At 42.4% G+C, this 20,825-nt stretch overlaps 1 protein-coding gene across 1 annotated transcript in view; it reads left to right on the forward strand.

Annotated features, from left to right (window-relative positions):
* The window catches only part of asns (asparagine synthetase), a 38,287-nt gene extending 27,414 nt beyond the window's left edge, over positions 1 to 10,873 (forward strand). Inside the window, exons 4-12 of the mRNA XM_086136577.1 lie at positions 1,004 to 1,189; positions 1,271 to 1,372; positions 2,038 to 2,165; positions 2,303 to 2,429; positions 5,603 to 5,709; positions 6,619 to 6,719; positions 6,827 to 6,908; positions 7,016 to 7,171; positions 10,646 to 10,873. Of these exons, the coding sequence (XP_085992703.1) occupies positions 1,004 to 1,189; positions 1,271 to 1,372; positions 2,038 to 2,165; positions 2,303 to 2,429; positions 5,603 to 5,709; positions 6,619 to 6,719; positions 6,827 to 6,908; positions 7,016 to 7,171; positions 10,646 to 10,870 (1,214 nt within the window). The 3' untranslated portion in view covers positions 10,871 to 10,873. The remainder of the gene's footprint in view (positions 1 to 1,003; positions 1,190 to 1,270; positions 1,373 to 2,037; positions 2,166 to 2,302; positions 2,430 to 5,602; positions 5,710 to 6,618; positions 6,720 to 6,826; positions 6,909 to 7,015; positions 7,172 to 10,645) is intronic.
* Positions 10,874 to 20,825: the final 9,952 nt, after the last annotated feature.

Here is a 20,825-nt window from a genome sequence, read left to right on the forward strand (position 1 = left end):
TTAGCTCAGCAAAATACATTTGTACGCCAAGCTCAGCTGAACCAGCCATCTGTTCGGGCTAGCTTTCGGTTTGCTCAACTGATAGCAAGCAGCGGTAAGGAGAGTTTGTCAAGAAATGCATGAATGTTGTCGCGGAGGTGGTGTGTCCCGAGAAGAAAGACGTCTTTAATACCGCAAGTGTATCAAAAAAAGTTATTTGATTTTGTGTGGGTTTCTGGGAAACAATACATTTTTACGTCTAGGTACTCTTTTGCTGTTACAAACTGACCCCGGCCCCCCCATCAGAGAAGCGAAAAGTTATGTGGCCCTCACAGGAAAAAGTTTGGGGACCACTGAATCCCGTCACAACAACTCTTGTAGTGCAGTGTTTAACCTGAACATGGCCCCACAGAGATACCTTTGCCCCAAATTCAAGATTTCACCAGGACGTTTCGACAACATTAGTCGACACCCGTTTATACAGTTTATCAGTAAAAAAAAAAAAAAAAAGTTGATTTGGCAGCGAGTACATATTTTTTGGTGAACGCGCCCAAACTTTCGGACTCTGTTGCTCACACTGATACCGTTTAGCCATGAGGAAGCATTCACCACAATGCCCATGACCCAGATTAGCGCTACTGCGTATGCTCATCACAGACAGGCATACAGCCAGCAGGAGAAGCGGGAGACGAGGCAAATTTGGGAGAAAACAAATAAATAAACACATCACTAAACTACTTGTCAACATTGAAATTAATTGTCCAGGATTTTTACTGTCAACGTCGTCCTCAGCTAATCTTGGCAGGCCGATTTGGTACCAAAATGCCACAAGATGGCACCAAGTGATAATGTTACACGAGACACAGGCAGGCCTGAGCTGAAAAATAGCGAATAGTTTTTTTGTGTGTGTGTATAAGGTTAATTTGCAAATCTCAAACCTCAGATATGCGGGGGTTCACCAAGTCTTCAGTTTAGGGGAAAATATTGTGCGTTTTCTTAAGCGAAGTTGTGTATTTTCTTCCAGGTCTTATGGATGTTATCCCTGCATTGGGCAATCCTGTCAAAATCACACCCTTTCTTCCGGGACATTTTGAGGTCTTTGATTTGAAGCCCAATGGCAAAGTGAAATCCATTCAGTTGGAGCAGTTTCATGAATGCACAAACGAGCCCATTCATGCCATCTATGACACTGTGGGGAAACTGCCAGCAAGTATGAATTGGCCTTCATGATTGAGTTTATCACATTTTATACAAGAAAAAAGGTTTAACTATCACGATTAACATTTCTAAGGTTTTGATGAAGACATTGTGAAGGACAACATCAGAACCTTGTTTGAGAATGCAGTTCGGAAACGTCTCATGGCCACGAGGAGAATTGGTTGTCTTCTCTCAGGTACTTTTCAAGTATTTTTCCATTATTCGTGATTTGTTATCTTTCACCAAATTTTACACAGAGTGTGTGTGTGTGTGCGCGCGCGCGCGTGTGTGTGTATGCATGAATAAACACCAATTGCATTGAAGTTGGGATGCTGTGTAAATAAATACAGAAGACAATGATTTACAAATCATTTTCAACCTCAATTATAAGTAATATATTGAAGATATATATATTTTTGCGACCATTTTTGAATTTGATATTTGCAACAGATTCCAAACAAGATGAGACAGAGGCCTGTTTACCACTGTGTTGCATCACCTTTCCTTTTTAGTTTAAATAACTTTTACAAAGAAAGTGTGAGCTGTCATGAGAACTGCTACACATGGCGGAGCCATAGTTGATAGTCGCTGCACTGCTAACGTAAATCACTTAATAATAATAATAATACATTTTATTTGTGGGCGCCTTTATAGAACTCAAGGACACCTTACAACAAGCAGTTAAAAAACACAAATACAATGTTAAAAACAACATCAAATAGAATAAGATAAAATAAAACAAAATAGAGACAATGGATTTATGGTCAGAGTGAATAAGCTTTGAGTAAGTTATCTAAAATATTATTTTGTCATCAAATAGAGTACATTGTTTTTCAGAAAGTTAACTTCCTGTTTGTTTAGGTGGTCTGGATTCCAGTTTGGTTGCCGCTACGTTGGTGAAACTGGCAAAAGAAGGGGGGCTGAAATATCCAATTCAAACATTTTCAATTGGGTCAGAGGACAGCCCGGACATCTTAGCTGCCCGTAAGGTATGGGTGTCCAATTTATGGCTATTACCAAAGTCAATGCCAATCGGGAAAAAAAACATTTTTTCTTTTGTTTTTCTATACATTAATTGATGTCTACATTATCTTCCAGTCCAAACTTTGATTGTTGTCTCTCCAAGGTTGCGGCTTACATCGGCAGTGAACACCACGAAGTGAACTTTACTGCAGAAGAAGGCATTCGCGCTGTAGAGGAAGTCATTGTAAGCCTTGAGACGTATGACATCACGACCGTACGTGCCTCTGTTGGTGAGTGAAAACTGACGAGTCCACTAAAGCAGTGGTCCCCAACAGCCGGGCTGCAGACCGGTACCGGTCCGTGGGTCATTTGGTGCCGGGCCGCACAGAAAGAATAAAAAACTTACATTCCTTCCGTTTTCTTCATTTCGGAATCTGAAAGATGTTTTATTTTGAAAAATTACCGGATTCTCTGTTATTTCAGTCTACAGTATGTCACCCTTGATGCAGGTGAATGCGCGCTTATTGGTCACGTGATAAGGTACCGCATAAAAAAAACAAACGTCTTTGAAAAGTTTTTTCGAGAAGGGGAAAAGGCCCAGCCAGGAGAAAGAAGAGGAGCCTACGACTTTCAAGACACAGAAGGCTACATTTAATAGACAGTATCACTGATTTGAAATAGGACTCCCGATACTGCATCAGGAGTCCTATTTCAAATCCGGCTTTATCTCAACGGGAGATTCACATGCACCAAGCCCACTCTGCATAATATGCGGCGATGGTGAGTTGTATTTTTCATGCACTTTTTATTTGCGGCGTGTCTTATTTTGAAGACACGTTTAAACGTTACCATAGCGACCAGAGAATGTTGCGGCCAGATCATACGTTCCTGGTGTCATGATTCGTGTTTATTATTGTTTCGAAAATACCACACTTGTCATGTACATGTAGGTCATATCATTTTATTTTTTTGTATCTATCCGGCCTTGAAGGTCGGTCCCTGAAAATATTGTCTGACATGAAACCGGTCCGTGGGGCAAAAAAGGTTGGGGACCTCTGCACTAAAGTATGTGTGTGTGTGTGTGTGTGTGTGTGTGTGTGCGCGTGTGCGTGTGTGTGCGCGCGCGCGCGTATGCACACGCATTCATTTTTTTTGAGCGGTAAATTGTGAAGTCTTCAACGCCCCCTGCCGACCAAATGCCTCCTTCTCGAGTGTGCTCTCATAACTGTCAAGCAGCCCTCATCTGATCCTAAATTCGCCCCTGCATGAACTTCTCTTAAAGAATAAAACTTGGACCTAGATGAATAAAAAAATTAGTAGCAGACTTAAAAGGTGGAAAAAAATGTCCCACAGAAACTGCAAGTGACGTTGGACGTGGCTTTTCGAATGGCTCGACAAGTTTATGGGGCAGTGCAGCAAATTATCCAGTAGGGGGTGTCATTGTATAGCATACAACAGCTTAACCATTCAAAATGGCAGTCAATGGTGAATACACAAACATAAAGACGGACAATGTCAAAGGAAGAAGGCCAAATCAAAGATAGGGAAGTAAAAATTAAAAAAAAAAACCCAAACAAAACAAAGTACATTCATGTCGCAGAAAGATGTAACAGATGTAGAAATACATAACACAGAGACAATACAACTCATTCCACCATTAGGGTTGCCACCTTTCAGATCTGGAACTAAGTGACAATCCTCACGCTGTCTCGGCAAAACCACGTGGGTGGAAGAAATGTGAGAGTTTACCTCCTTAAAATCCTGAAATGCATTAAACAACGTGTATTTTCTTTCATTTGAAAAAACAAAATGGTTTGGTTTAATTGACATAATTCTAAATTGTCATATTAATCTCTGGACCCTGGGCTTGGTGGTCAGTAAGGAAGGAGAAGTCAAGAAAGCATTTAGATGTACTTGAAGTTTAAAGTGCTTTATTAACAATCAACCTTGTTATTTCTTTTTTTATAGACTAAAGTAGCTTGAACCTGACCATTGCCGATAAGCTCTTAAAAAAGTGCTGTAAATGAAACAAAGATTTGTACTTGAACACTTTGAACAGCTTTGAAACACTTAATAGCCTGAACTTGCGCATATAGACCTGACCTACTGTATTGTATCCATATTGAAGTGCTTGATATTAAACAAAGCCTGTCTGGGGACACTTTTACTGAAAGAGGACAATACTTAAATGAAAGAGCCTATAGTGCTGTAAATGTAGCAACCAGGGACCTTTACCTTAAGAGGAAGAAAAAATGTGTTTCGGCATGTTCAAAGCTGAATGGATGGAATTAGGCTGAACTTGAGCAGACTGTATTACTGGAACAAAGCCTGTCTGGTAACACCCATCCATCCATTTTCTAATCCGCTTATCCTCACAAGGGCTCCAGGCATGCTGGAGCCTATCCCAGATGTCTTCGGGCAGTAGGCAAGGGGCACCCTGAACTGGTTGCCAGGCAATCGCAGTGTCTGGGGACACTTTTACTATAATAAAGATAACTACAATAAAATTAAACGCTTGTGTGAACCCAAATGAAAAGATGGAAACAAAAAATTCTTCCTCAGCCCCCTCATGTGCTGTGCTATTTACAATGAGTGAGTGGGGGAGAGTCCAGGTTTCACGTGTGTTTATTCAGCAGCCTGACAGCAGTCGACAGGAACGAGCGGCGGTACCTCTCCTTCTTGCAGGGCGGGTGTATCGGTCTCTGGTTGAAAGAGCTGCCCAGTGCTGTCAGGGTGGCCTGGAGGGGGTGTGAGGGTCTGTCCATCATAGCTGTTAGCTTAGCGAGCATCCTCCTGTTGTCCACCTCCTCCAGAGTGTCCAGGGAGCAGCCCAGGACAGAGCTGGCCCTTCCGACCGGTCGGTCCAGTCTCTCTCTGTCCCGGGCTGAGATGCTGCCTGACCAGCAGACTCAGCCATAATGGCTGGCTGAAGGAATGGAATGTCTGGTTTGTCGCTGGCCAGTAGTTAGCCCGTTAGCCTGCCAAGGTAACAGCTGGTCCCTACTGTAAACAATGGGGTTACGTGTGTGAGCGGGGTCTCTGGACACAGGAAATGTAAAAAAGTAAAAGAAAATAATGGAGATGAGCGGAAATGAAGATGCTCATCTCCCCCCAGTGTTGTGACTTAGGTGAAGCTCAAATCACATTGTGTGAACAATTTCTGTAGAAACTCGGGTACAGTAAGTCCAAAGGTTTCATATACGTTTTCCTTTCAGATGAATTTTGGTACGGTATTCTTATTGTGTACAAACTGATTTTAATGCAACTGATGAATTTAAAAAAAATGAAAAAGAATACTGCAGTAATGACTGCATCAGTGTCATGTGCATGTGCATGTGGTATTTACTGTAGATGATGAATTGATTCCAGATGTAGCACATATTGAAATAACTAATATTGAGACTTTTTTTTCTTCTAAACACCGCCTCTCACCCACTCTGCCCTTTTTTCCTCTCCCCTGCAGGAATGTACTTGGTCTCTAAATACATCCGTGAGAATACAGATAGTGTGGTGATCTTCTCTGGAGAAGGCTCTGATGAGCTCACGCAAGGCTATATTTACTTCCACAAGGCAAGTCCTGTTTTCGAAATGAATTCACGTGTAACGTTGAATTCATTTGTTTGAGAGCATGGTCTCAAACTCATGGCCCGTGGGCCAAATGCGGTCCACAGGACCCTAATTTCAGGTCCCCTCCGTGATATGAAAGTTTAATGTTAGTGAGGCCCGCGAGAGTTTGATATTTAGCCATTCTAAATAGTTAGGTCTGTCACATTCGAAGGCCGAAAGATTCGGAGCACCCGAACTATAGCGGCAACGTGACCAGCTCGAATACACGTGTCAATCACGGATGTAAACAACCCCCCGCTGCTGCTGAATACACATTATAACAGATAAACAACACACTAGTGTGGCTGTTATGGCTATTACATCCACACAAGTGACGTTTTATGTGTATGTGACCGTGTTAGCGTTAGCTCCAAGATAGCCACTAGCCGAACTTTTCAAACTTTATAACAGTTTTTTTTTTCATTTAATGTAATATTAATCGGCCACCACAAACACCTTATGTTTCCATGGTTTCCAACCTTCAACCAATCACTAACCGTGCCATGCTCGACGTCATATGCAGGCGCAGGACCCTGAGCCGGTCTGGTACCAGCGGAGATGACGTTCTTTGATTTGTTTATTTATTTTTTCCTTCTTATTTTGTGTAGAAAAATAAAAATGAAAACCCGTTTTAGAGTTTGCAGCCACAGTGTCTAAAAACATGTTATATGATGTTTGAAAAGCTCGAATCTCAGACTAATAAGATTGTGCCGGGACAATGAATAACGACTGACGGAAGACTCATAAAAACAAATAATCATTGAAAGCATAAAAGGCTCACATTGATGACTGTTAAATCAAGATATTGATCATATATCAATATTGTGGTGATTTGATTTGATTTTTAAAAATGTTGTTATACCCTTACTGTAGGCGCCCAGCACCAAAGCAGGAGCAGAAGAGAGCATTCGACTACTGAAAGAACTCTACCTGTTTGATAATCTCCGAGCCGATCGCACCACTTCTGCACATGGGTAATGTTTTGCTTGGAGAGCCGGGGGAGAGACCACCGCAAAGCTCAGTCAGCTTCCCAACAAATGCACATTCACTGCTTCATTAATTTGTGCCATTTATCGTTCAGTTTGGAGCTCCGAGTCCCTTTCTTGGACCACAGACTGACAGCTTACTACCTATCCCTGCCTGTGGAAATGAGAAATCCCCGGGTTCGTTCTTATATGCCACATTTTTTTGGGGGGCGGGGAATCATTATTTGCCGGGATTTGTCAAGAAGAACTTCAGATTATTAAGTATCGGGGTAATTTGTCTGCAGCATGGAGTGGAGAAGTACCTTTTGAGGGACTCGTTCAGCGGCCAGAAATTGATCCCTGATGAGATCCTGTGGCGGAGGAAAGAAGCCTTCAGTGATGGTGTGATGTCTCTTAAGAAGTCCTGGTATATCTTTCTGGAGGAGAACCTTTCATCCACGGTATGCGTAATGATTGAAGACACTTGCCGTGATTTTACTTTTTTTGAAAAAAAAAAAAGGGGAAGTGCATTTTAAACTCATTTATTCCCAGCCATTTTCACTAGAGCAACCCCCTCAATCCCAGCGTTTTACTGGATTTTGACTGATCTTGCAAGGCCCACAGAATATTTGGTTCTAATGCTATACAAACATGGAGCCTACCAAAATAAAGTTTGGACTCTATTCTTTCAGCAGAAAAAAAATTGTTTCTGTCTTTTTCCATTCTTCAGCAATCGGCATTACAAAATGGCTAAGTTTCATGGAAATGGCGATTCCTGGGCAAAAAACAGAGAAAAAGAGCATTGTGTAAAAGCATGCGTTTCAATCACGTGAGGTACCACTGCCACCTACTGGTCGCTTTTTTACATGATTTACAATGCAAACGGCTTATTCTCATTCACAGATTGCATCAGACCCTCCTCCTCTCTATGATGCAAAAAAAGACTTAGACGTACAAGTACGTCCATGGTAGGCGGGGCCTAATTTAAAAAAGATTAATTAAGTGGGACACGAGCGTTGTCCTGAAAGGGTTTTACTTTTACCTCAGTGATTTCAATGATCGAAAGTTCGGGAAGGCATTTATAGTGTGAACTGAATATCGGCGTTGTATTTCTGCCTGATGAACATTGCTGTGAACACACTCATTTTGTCGTCTGTTAATGGTTTTTGAACATACTTTAAAAAAATTTATTTTCAACCATCATAAAAATAAAAGTACTGTATCATACAGTAAGTTGTGGGGAAAAAGACCAGCAAAAATAAGACAATCAAAAAAATAAATAAAGAGGGACCCCCCCCCCCCCCCCCTCAAGCCAAACAAACAGAATTACAAATAATCAATGCACGTATCTTACCTGCGTAAATGTTTGAAGCAGTTGGAGGAAGTATAAACAACTCCGGACATTTATTTCATTATTAGCATATCCCAGAGTATTCACATCTATCTATAAATAGAAGAAAATATACTATACACAGCATTCCAATTTGCATTATATCTCGTGTAACAATACCATATTCAACTACGATTATATAAAATTATTTTTTTTCATGTGTCCCAAAGCGCTCAATACAGCAGTTCCTACTTTTCATTTTAATTATCAAAAAATCGCTTAGAACAGGGGTGCCCAACCTTTCTTGACCGAAGATCTACTTTTCGATCAACCAACCTTCCGCGATCGACCCGTTACCGCGCACTCGCGCATGCGCACGCACATACGCACGCTTGCCATGATGAGCAACAGCATTTGAGCGGAGGCATTTGACTCACTTTTGCAGGCTGTTACGTGTACAGTTTTAAAATGTTTCTTTCGGCCCTCCATAATTCCCATTCTTTGCGAGTGCCATCGGTCAATTGTACACGAAATGCACGTTGTCTGCTAATAATAATAATAATAATAATAATAATAATGAAGGCTTCATCGCAACAGCTCTGATCGCGAGCTGCCATTGCAGACTGCTGAAGGTTGTTAGCCTTTGTTGTGCTACGCAGGTCACGTGGCACCGTATGATAACGTGACCTGCTTTATTTCATTTTGTTTTTTAAATACTTTTTGTGAAAGTGAGACGGATAGGAGGATTTGTATTCAGTGTGCATTAACACAAAAAGTATATTACTAACATCAACAGAGATACACAAATGTTTATTCTTTTTTTTTTTTCCTCTTCACCCCTCACGATCGATTTGGGACCAGTCCGCGAGCTACCTGTCGATCGTGATCGACATCATGGGCACCCCTGGCTTAGAGCCATGTTTCAACATAAAATTGTTCAAATCCTCTCATGTCGGCCTGGCAACAGTAATTTTTCACCAACTTTTGTGGTCATTCATGAAAATAGACTTGTGTTTAATCAAAACAAAACATTTGCAAACGTCTACTTTTACTTCGGAAAACAATAACCACACCAGTAAATTAATCGGTTTCAAAAAGATGATGAGTAAAACATAATCCCTCCTCCTGTGACATTATTTAATTGGCATTTCCTTTTTTTTAAATTATTAACACTGCCAAATAAAGAACAATTTATTAACAAACAGTAAATTGGGAATAATGGTGTTGTAATAGGGCGACACAGTGGGCGACTGCACGCAGCCTCGCAGTGCAACGGTGCTGGGTTCGATTCTGGCTGCGGCCTTCCTGTGTGGAGTTTGCATGTTCTCCCTTTGGTTGCGTGGGTTTTCTCCGGGTACTCTGGTTTCCTCCCACATTCCCAAAACATATGCAGTATGGCAGGTTAATGGAGTACTCTAAATCACAGGTGTCAAAGTCAAGGCCCGGGGGCCAGATCCGGCCCACACTTTATGTGGCCCGTAAAAGCAAATCAGCGATGTCAATGTCCATGATCCTTGCTTAAATCTGTACCGAAATCTCAAATCCTCGTACAAGATAAACAACGGTAACATTTTGCAATAAATTTGTTACCCTGTTTGCACTCACTTGAACAATAATTGAACAAATACTTGAATGATTTCAAAACTAGTGAGCCTTTGTGTACAAATAATAATACGATGTGATGATTAAACATTTATTCAGTTTCACTGTCGGAATGGCCCTCCGAAGAAAGACATAACTCCAAAGTGGCCCGCGACAAAAATGAGTTTGACACCCCTGCTCTAAATTGTCCCTAAGTGTGCTTTTGTGCACGAATAGTTTTTTGTCGATGTGCGCCCTGCAATTGGCTGGCAACCAGTTCAGGGTGTACTGCCCGAAAACAGCTGGGATAGGCTCCAGCACGCCCATGACCCTCGTGGGAATAAACAGATTAAAAAATGGATGGATGGGTGATTTAATAATAGCCTTTGATTCAAAATAAAACGTTATCTGATTAATCAATGGAATGATCAATAGAATAATTGATTCTAAAAATATTCGATAGTGTCAGCTCTACATTGCCACTCTGTCTCACGACCCAAGGAAAGATGATTTATTTATTTATTTGTTTATTTTTGTCCATGAGTACATTCGTAACATTTCATGTCCTTTCAAACACAGTGCTAAGATGAGGCAGGTTCATCGTCAATGCAAGAGTGAAACACCACCAGTTACACATGTGCGTATCCATGGCAATAACAACGCACCCCCTCGACCCAAATATGTAATTCAACCAAAAAAATAAATACACAAATTGTCGATTGCGGGAGGTTGGCTGCTTGAAAAGTAGATCTTTGGTCAAAAAAGGTTGAGCACGCCTGGTGTAGATAAAGTGCGATGCAAGTGCACTCCATTCACTATTTTGATCAAATTGTGTTTTTCATGTGGTGGACAATTGTCTGTTTGTTTTTTCCCCCAAAATGAGTATAAAAGATACTAATCAAATAGGTACTCCTTTCCAGATGTCAAAATGAGTTTTGGATGAGAATTTGAGCTCTAATTCTGGGATTTGCCAATTTAATAATCCCGTAAAATGATGACTTCTTCTTGTCGTGTCTTTTGACAGGTGACCGATGGCCAAATGGCGGATGCCTCGAAAATATTCCCTCACAACACTCCCCGTACTAAAGAGGCCTACTACTTCAGGCGGGTGTTTGAAAAACACTTCCCTGGCCATGCTGAGCTGCTCCCCCATTTCTGGATGCCGCGCTGGATTGACGCCACTGACCCATCAGCTCGCACGCTATCCATCTACAAAACTAACCAGGAACATCTGAATAACTGCAAGTGAAGTCCCTGCAGAAACCGTCGACTCAGTCCATTCGCTACAGGTTTTGCTTTTCACCAAATTTTGGAAATCATTTTCAGCACATCCAGTGTCAATACTTAGGAATTGAAATACAACAGAAGCAGGGCACAGAATTCACAAAAAAAAACTGTAATGATAATGCTATCTTTGAGATACAGTTGATCTAGACATATGGTATATTTGCGATTGGATGAGTCACGCAAATGCAAAATTCGGTTCAGAGCTCGGTTTTGTGGTATGTGTTTCAGAATTACACACGCACACACACACACACACACACACACACACACACACACAAGGGCAGAGAGAGAGGGAGAGACTTGCAAAAAAAATTATCTAATATGGTTGTATATGGCTAAATATCTTCCGTGCTGAAACAGCCATGCTTAAAGCGTTTTAATGGGACTCATGTAAGAGTACTGTTACTTTACAATAACATTACTTCAGCAAAAGTAAAAAATATGAAAAATGATGAACTATACATTAAATGACTGCTATATGTTCACTGAACACCAAAATATATATATTTTCAAATATTTAATGCTTTAATCCTAATGTAGGATGCGGGCCAAATTTGACCCTTTGGGATTTATGGGTAGCATTTGAGTAGCAGAATTTATAGGGGTCAAATTAGACCCTGGGGGCACCGCACGATGATGCGCATAGAATAGAAGCTACAATATTAGATGCGGTTGCATTATGCATCCACGAGATCTATCCATCCATCCATTTTCTGATCCGCTTTATCCACACAAGGGTCGCGGAGGGTGCTTAAGCCTATCCCAGCTGTATTCGGGCAGTAGGCGGGGGACACCCTGAACCGGTTGCCAGCCAATCGCAGGGCACACAGAGACGAAGAAACATCCAGCCTCACACTCACATCTAGGGACAATTTGAAGTGTTCAATCAACCTGCCATGCGGCAGGAAACGGGAGTGCCCGGAAAAAACCCACGCAGTCACAGGCAGAACATGCAAACGCCACATAATAATAATAATAATAATAATAATAATAATAATACATTTTATTTATAAGCGCCTTTCAAGACACCCAAGGACACTTTACAATAATAAAAAACACAAAACAATACGGGTTGAGCAGCGGCAGCCAAAACGCGCCAGCGTTCACTCAACCCGAAGGTCAGAAAGAAACCACAGGGGAGGGAGAGAGGAAGAAAAAAACCCCACGCTAGAACTACCCTCATTTCGAGGATAATTTGAGTGAGGCAAAAAAAAACTCCTGCATGACAGTTACAACAGGTCACAAGACATAAACAATGAAGACGGTGAATCAAGGGAATGTATGAGGGAGGGGGTGATGGTGGGGGACTAGCTTCCGTGCATATTTTCATCAGGGGAAGGTCGAGATAGCAGATGTTGTTTTGGTAGCAGGCTGCCCAAGAATTTAAGACAGCCTTGAGTCCGTGGCTTCTGTCTCTTTAGTGGCGTCAATCAGCCAAATCCATGATTTCAGTCAGTAATTGAACACGGATTCCAGTTTTCTCCAAGTTGTTGTCCATCCTGCTGTGACGCTCCAAACCCGCAACAGTTTGTGGTTGAGCACAGTCTGAATCTGAGTGTTGGACATCCGCGTTATGCCATCCTTAGACCGGCAGCCTCGTCCAATAGAGCCGCTCCCGTCGGTTGAATTTTCGATAGATCAGGAAACTGCTCACACCAAACAGCAGCATACCTGTTATCGGAAGGCCGAAAATGTAGATGTCGTCCAAATCCTCAACGGACAGTGTTGACAGGCACACCATTCTCCGCTTCCTCCAAGGATCTAGGGTGTACCCAGCAGCAAAGGTCCCCGAGGGGCAAGTAGGCTCCCCACTGCCTGCTCTTCTCATCGAGAAAATGTTGTCAATGGCATCGAGAGACCAGCCAACCAATTCCATGTTTGTTTTTAGGATGAAAATACGACAGAAGGCTAGGAAAAGTCAGACAAAAGACAGCACAAGGACTGAGTGGCGAGCAGGGAATGCTGGGGGTGGGGTGGGGAACAGCGCAGAAAGCAAAAGCGTCCGCCTTCGTCGAGAGCCAAGCAAGAAGTAGGAAGGCCGGAGCTGGCAATCGAACCCTGCAACTCTGGACTGTCAGATCGACGTGCTCACTATTCGTTTACCAGGCCGTCGGAATACAATACAGCTTTATTTATATAGAGCTTTCACAACCGCTGCAGCTGTAACAAAGCGCTCTGCAGAACATTTAAACTACTACGTCCAAGAAAATCAGAATATTGATCCGTATATAAGGCGCATTGAATTATAAGGCGCGCTGTCGTCTTTTAAAATCGAATGCATCTAGGCGCGCCTTATAGTGCAGAAAGTACGGTACTCAATGCTGAGTCACTGTGAGTGGCTTCTAATTTGTTTTTATGTTGTGTGTTTTTGTTTTCTGAAATGTGTTTTCAGAGCAACAAACAGCTAATATATGAATCTGCAATTTCAGATAATGCTGACCAATATCATTTAATATAAAATAATAGTGGGTGAAATCTTGTATCATGAAATAAACTGTCAATAAAATCTTCATTAAGTGCAATAAATTGAGCTAAATTCAGCCCCAGTTAGTGGCCTTCATGCCAGATTTCTGTGATGTTAAAAAAAAAAAGATAGATCAATAATTTCAAAACCTATTTGACCATAGATGTGACTATTAGCCGATTATCCGAATTCCTAAAAATATTTTTGAGGAGAGGTTAACAATAAGATGGTTGAACAAGTGTTCACACGCTCTTGTAACTGAGATTTGGCTCTGCTCAAATGCCACGAATCACATTCAAATCACCTGCTGTTTTGCTGACCATATTCATTGATCAAATAAGGCTCTCGTAGCTACGTTTTATGGTATCTGCCCAACAATCGTAATGCGTGTGTGTGTTTGTGAGAAAGAGTATAAAATTAGGCTAATAAGAGACGGCACATCCTTGGATGTATCTATGACGGGGCCGGGTGAAATCCAGCAGGAAGCCCGACCCCTGATGACCCCGATCTTTGGAACCAAAACCAACACCAGAGTAGGCACCTGGAATGTGCGCACAATGTTCCAGTCTGGTCGCATGGACCAGGTGCTGAAGAATATGAGGGACTATCGCCTGGACATCTTAGGCGTTAGTGAAATGAGGTGGACGGGGCAAGGGCGTCTCGTGGTTGATGGAGCAACTTTTCTGTACTCTGGGAAGCAAGACCACCATTCCCATGGAGTCGGCATCATCCTCTCCAATAGTGCAGCAAAAGCATTGATTGGATGGAAGCCGGTGAATGAACGGATTATTACAGCAAGGCTCTACACCAGATATGCCAAAGTAACCATCGTACAAGTCTATGCCCCAACCGAAGCTGCCTCAGCGGACGATAAAGACACCTTCTACAACCAGCTCCAGACCGTGCTTGAGGAAATCCCCAGACATGACATCAAAATGCTGATTGGAGACTTCAACGCAAAACTGGATAATGACAGAAGGGGCCTGAATGCCACAGTTGGACCACATGGGTCTGCAGGCTCCACGAACGACAACGGGGAGAGACTGTTGATGCTAACCAGTACCAACGGCCTCAGCATTGGCAACACCTTTTTTGAGCACAAGCGGATCCACAAAGTAACCTGGGTTTCACCTGGTGGCGGGACCCAGAACGAACTGGACTACATCTGCATCAACACAAGGTGGCGCTCGTCATTGCTCGACGTTCGCTCCCACAGAGGTGCAGATGTGGGTTCAGACCACTTCCTTGTGGTGAGTAAAATCAAGCTGAAGCTGAAGAAGGTGAAAAAGGTGCAGCCCAAGAGACCTTACGCAGTGGACAAGCTAAAGGATAACAACATCTCAGAAAGCTTCTGTGAGGAGTTGAGTAGGAAGCTCAAGGTATCACAACACCTTGCAAACATTGAGGAGCAGTGGAGTATGTTCTCTTGTGCCATTGCTGAAACTGCAGAAGCAGTTATCAGCAGAAAGAGGGGTACCAACAAAGAGAGATGGATAACAGACAACACCTGGAAGTTGATTGATGAAAGGAAAGTGGCCAAGATAAAAAGAGAACAAAAGAGGAGGCTCCGGAGCTGGAGGATGGAAGACGAGGAGTACAGGCGCTTGGACAGGGCAGTGAAGAAGAGTTGCAGGAAGGATAAAAGACAGTGGCTAGAAGAGAAAGCAAGAGAGGCACAGGAAGCAGCCGAGAACAACAACACGACGACCCTATACAAGATCGTGCGGGAGCTAACCAACTCCAGGAGCAGCTCTAGCGTGCCAATCAGGAGCAAGGATGGCAGGACACTTCTAAGCGACGAGGAGCAAGAAGCAAGATGGCTGGAACACTGCAGGGAGGTTCTCAACCAACCAATGCCTCCCGTGCTCTTCAATTTCAATCAAGAGACACCAGCTCCAGCTCTAAATATTACATCGAAAGAGATATCCGAGACTGAGGTTGCCAAAGCAATCAAGGGCCTTAAGAACAACAAGGCACCGGGACTCGATGAGGTAGCTGCCGAGATGTTGCAACACGGCCAAGACGCTGTTGTGGAGAGCCTTACCCACCTGTTCAACCTGATTTGGCATGCTGAAGAGGTTCCTGCCGACTGGAGACGTGGGGTCATTGTCACGCTTCCTAAGAAGGGAAACCTCGCAGACTGCAATAACTGGCGGCGCATTACACTGCTGTCAATCCCCAGCAAGGTATTCTGCAGTGTCCTGCTACATCGCCTTAATGATGAAGTGGATAACATCTTGAGGGAAGAGCAAGCCGGTTTCAGGAAGGGAAGGTCTTGCGCCGAACAGATCTTTACCCTTCGAAACATCATAGAGCAGTGCCAAGAACTTCAGACACCACTCATGATCAACTATATCGATTTCAAGAAAGCCTTCGACAGCATCCACCGGGAGTCACTGTGGCAGATCGTCCAGCTGTATGGTGTACCCCTCAAGTACATCAACATCTTCAGGTCATTGTACCACAACTCAACCTGTTGTGTCAAAACCAACAGTGGCACAACTGATGATTTTGACATTGTCACTGGTGTAAGACAGGGTTGCATTCTGTCACCCCTACTCTTCATCATCATAATTGACTTTGTGATGAGGAAGTCCATCACAGGGGAAAAAGTTGGTATCAAGTGGGGAGGGAGCAGACTAGCTGACCTGGAATTTGCAGATGATTTGGCTCTGTTAAGTCACACCCAGCCCGCACTCCAGGAGTTGACCAACAATCTGCATGAGCACGGAGTTAAGGTCGGTTTACGAATTAGCCAGGAAAAGACCAAGGCCATGGCCGTCGGACAGCACCAACACCTTCAACCACTCACTCTACACCAACATGACATAGAGTACATTGACAGCTTCACATATCTTGGGAGTAACATCTCAAATACAGGTGGTGTGGAGAAAGACGTCAACAGTAGACTTGGTAAAGCTGCGGGAGTGTTCCAACGCCTCCGCAACATCTGGTCATCGAAAGCCATCACTACGACCACCAAGCTACGCCTCTATATGTCAGTGGTTATCCCAACAGCGATTTACGCCTGTGAGACATGGATGAAGACAGCCAACATTACCAACAAGTTAGATGTCTTTCATCGGCGTTGCCTGAGATCCATCCTGAGGATCTCATGGAGAGACCACATCACCAACGAGGAGGTGATGAAGAGGGCAGGAGTGGCTGAACTGTCAGACATTGTCTCTGAAAGGAGAAGGAAAATGATCGGCCACGTACTCCGGCTGCCAAGAGAGAGACCGGCAAGTGTGGCCATGGACTGGATGCCAGAGGGTGGAAAGAGGAAGAGAGGTAGGCCAAAGAAGACGTGGAGACAGACTGCCAAAGAAGACCTCAGTGAGATGGGTGTCAGCTGGCATGGAGCAAGAAGGGTCGCCAGTGACCGGAACAAATGGAGGAGGCTCGTCGCCCAATGTTCCAAATAGGAGCGGGCGGAACTAACTAACTAACTAACTAATATTTGCCTAAGCACAAACAAAACAACAACAACAACATCGGCAGTTTATCACAAAGTGTCTTTTTTCAAATTAAAAGTAGGATGATGCTTGGTTAGACAAGGAAAGCAGGATAAAGATTTCGTTTTAAGGTCAGAGAAAGTGTTGCTTGCGGTCATTTGAAAGGTGAAACGGAGTTATACATCGCTCATGGCTAGCACCCAAAGCAGGAAGTCCACTCTGATGAACCAAAACCAAAAAGATTTTGACAAGCAAGCTCTGATTGATTTATAAAAGTAGCAAGTGGATTTTAGCGCATTACAACACACTTCTGGTGCATGATTGGAGTCTGTTGCTCCATTAGGCCGCTGGCTGTTAGCATACTAGCTCTCAGCGGGAGCTAATATGCTGAGAGCCTCTCTTATAAAACACTCCCGAGTTTTCAGTAGTAAATGCCATGTAGAGAATAAATCAGAAGTGCTGGCAATCAGATGTTAACTAACTGGATGTTGTTTTGAGCATTTTTGGCGTCATAGATGAACATTTTTGGTCAAAACATGTGCATGTGGAGCCCTTCAAACTCTGTGGATACAAGGGCATCAATGATTCGAACGACTCATGAAACCCACTAAACGCTTGTCTTTATACAATCCTCATAACAATAAAGACACACTGAAGTTTTGAAACGTTCACAAATTCGTACATATCTCAGAATGACCCGTGTACTTTTGCTGCCTGTTCTCGTGTGAATGCAAAATGGAAGCCTCATCCTGATTCCTCAACTCACAGATCCCTCTGGTGCATCATAACAACGTCATGACGCTCTCAGCTGTGGCATTAGCGGTCAAGACAATTTATGTGAAAAAGACGGGGCACCCAAAAAATAAAAAAATAAATAAAATAAAAATAGGAGAACCAGTACCAGATTGGAAACAGCCTGTAAATCTGAGGGGGGTGTGGGGGGGGGGGGGGGGGTCATATTTTAAGTCCTCAACATGATGAAGAAATATTGATGGAATTATTTGGTCAACAAAAAAAATGTAAACCAAAACAGAATTTTAGAATTTATTATTCCTCAAAGGAGGCACCTTTTGACCGGATAACAGCTTTGCACAACATTTGTTATCTCCTCAGTCAGTTTTATGATATGGGTGATGCTTTATGACCTGCAATGACTTTCAGTTCAGAGCTGTGCATTAGCAAGAGTGAATAGCTTGAATTTCTTGACCTCTTATGTTCAAGACCATTTCAATTTGAAGACATTTCCAAGCTTTTAACTCGTACCGTTTATCCCCCCAAAAATGCTATGAGCACATTTTGCTAGCTCCTCGGTTTTATTTTTGCGGTAACCTATCACGTGACCGAGAAGCACGCCTTGACCTGCGTCAAAAGTGACTCACTGTAGACGAATGTAACAGAGGATCCGGTAATTTTTCAAAATAAAACATCTTTCAGAGTCCGAAATAAATAAAATGCAAGTAATGTAAGTTATTTATTCTTTCTGTGCGGCCCAGTACCAAATGACCTGGGGTTTGGTGAAGCACTGCTGTCGTGGATGTGCAATTCCACCTTATTGTAATACAGCAAAAAAGACAAAACAACAACAAAAAAAAAAACATGTTCCCTGAGGCCACCCACCCATGACTTCACACCACATCCCCCCAGCGGGGCCTGACCCCCTATTTGAGAAGTACTGCTTTCGGGTAACTATGAGTTGAACACGTGAAAATATATGTGCAGCGATCTCAGTGAACAGTTTGACCACCTGTTTCAAACTCAAGGTGGTCAAACTGGGGGCCACATCCAGCCAGCCACATGAGTTTATGTGGCCCGCGAAGGCAAATTATGTGCATTGACTTTATTTTATTTTTTCAAACCGTCTTCAATTTTGAATGTTAAGATATTGCAAGCATTTTTTATTGAAGTAATTTTGGCTAATTACTTTTAATTTAATCCCACTTGAAACATGAAGCATAATTTGACATTTGTGGTGATAGTAGTGATTCACCCACGTAGACGGTTCCTTTATTATGCATGTCATATGTGATGTTATCTTAAATAGACGTCTCCGGAGACCGAAGAGCCTTGCCTTGTTTCCCCAAAATATTTCTACCTCCTCCCGAGTCACCCCTATGTTGATATGAGTTGAGGAACAAGATGAACCCCTACACAATGGACCACGTTTACTTTTTAAATTTAAATACTATGTTCTGAGTGACGTCCTCTCTTCTTCTGTACATGCCGGTCACTTTGGGGATGCATTTGATTCAAACACCTGACAGATTTGAGCTCGCATTTAATATGTAATGTGAATGCTTGCATTAAAAAATAAAAATAAAAAAAATCGGATTTCACCCCAAAAATGTAATTGACAAAAATGAGTTTGACACTCCTTTGACCAACGTTTACCAAGCAGTAGTTTACCTTCTACATATAAATGTCTGGAAGCTAATGGCGACCCCTTTGAGCACCTCTTGTAATTGGAGAGGCTCATCTTGTGATGCCTGAATAGATGTCTACTTCTGATAGAATTGGCAAAAGAAATATTCCACCCCTGTGAATGCGAAAGAAATTCCATTTGGCTTCAGCCTGTTTTTTTCTGAGGTGTTTCTGTGGAGTATTTTCATTCTGTTTGGGCTTCTAACCCACTTGTAATCTGAATACAAGGCTCCGTGTTAATCCGTATATGCTTCACTTGCCATATATTAGCCATTGTGTATTGCGACTTTTTTATGTTCATTTTCTGTCTTGGCATTATCTCTGTTCCATACTCATGATTTGCTTTGCTTACATTCATTGTCATTGCTGTAGTAGTGCAACAAATAAAACCTTCTATAAAACCACGCTGCTTGCATTTTCATTATGCAAAAACCCCCCAAAACAAAACGATGTACTGACGATGACAGACGAGTGCGCCGGCTGCTGAAGAATGAGCAACGACCGGCAACATTTTTTTACATTGCCCAGCTCTGCTGATGACACAACTTTATATTGCCCCAGAGAAAATCTTGAGCAGCTTCTGACTACTGTGGAAAAAGAATTAAATATGATTAAAGAACTGGTTTGACACAAGCAAGTTGTCTTTGAATCTAAACAAAACAAAGTTTAGAATCTTTGGCACTGTGTGTTGGAAATCAGAGGGGGTCGCTGGTATAGTGTAAAGGGACACAAGTGACTAAAAAAAAAAGAAAGATGAGAACAAACAAAGCATATGCGTGCTTCTGTTAAAGGTGTTGATCGATTGATCATTATGAAACATAATTGAAAAGGCGGGAATTACTTAGTGTGTTCAAAAAGAGGTGTAATAATAATATAGTGTTACAAAAAATCCGGTACAAATATGAATGATATAAAAACACATGTTTAATCGCTATTTGTGAATCTATCATACAAGAAAAGTTTATTGATAAGTTAACCAACCAGTACACGTGTATAAAGGTATTTGTGATATGCATGTTTATTTGATGAGGGTTTACATCTCAAGACTCATTCATAAAATCTGTACATTTCTTAAGAGGAGTGTGTTTTGCTTTGTTTTTATTTTGGGATACATTATAACCTATTAACAAGATATGAGTAATAATAAGAGAACAAGGACTTTTTAAATGCCCCTATGTGACAAATCACTTTTTTTTTTATGTCTGTGTCAAAAGTACCATCCCTATTTATTTATTTCCGTATCTGACCCTGGTCTGCTTGTATGTGGATTTGAATTGGATACACCTGCTATATCCAATGCAAGGGCAATCTGGACGTTCAGGTCGTGCTGATCCGACATCGTCAAAGCAGTGAGTGGCAAAAAGAAAACATGTTGTAGAGGCCACTCCAAAACCTTAATTATTACCGGTATTATTTTTTTAAGCCATTCAGAGGTGGACATGCTGGTGTTTCCGATCGTTGTCATGCTGCATGATTCAAGAGCGCTTGGGATTGAGGGTACAAACTGATTGTCGGATGTTCTTCAGGATTTTTTGGGAGACAGCGGAATTCATTGTCCCATCAATCACAGGAACTTGTCC

Source organism: Hippocampus guttulatus, chromosome 18, assembly GCF_054856545.1.
Source record: "Hippocampus guttulatus isolate MCC_2025c chromosome 18, RoL_Hgut_1.0, whole genome shotgun sequence".
Lineage (NCBI taxonomy): Eukaryota > Metazoa > Chordata > Actinopteri > Syngnathiformes > Syngnathidae > Hippocampus > Hippocampus guttulatus.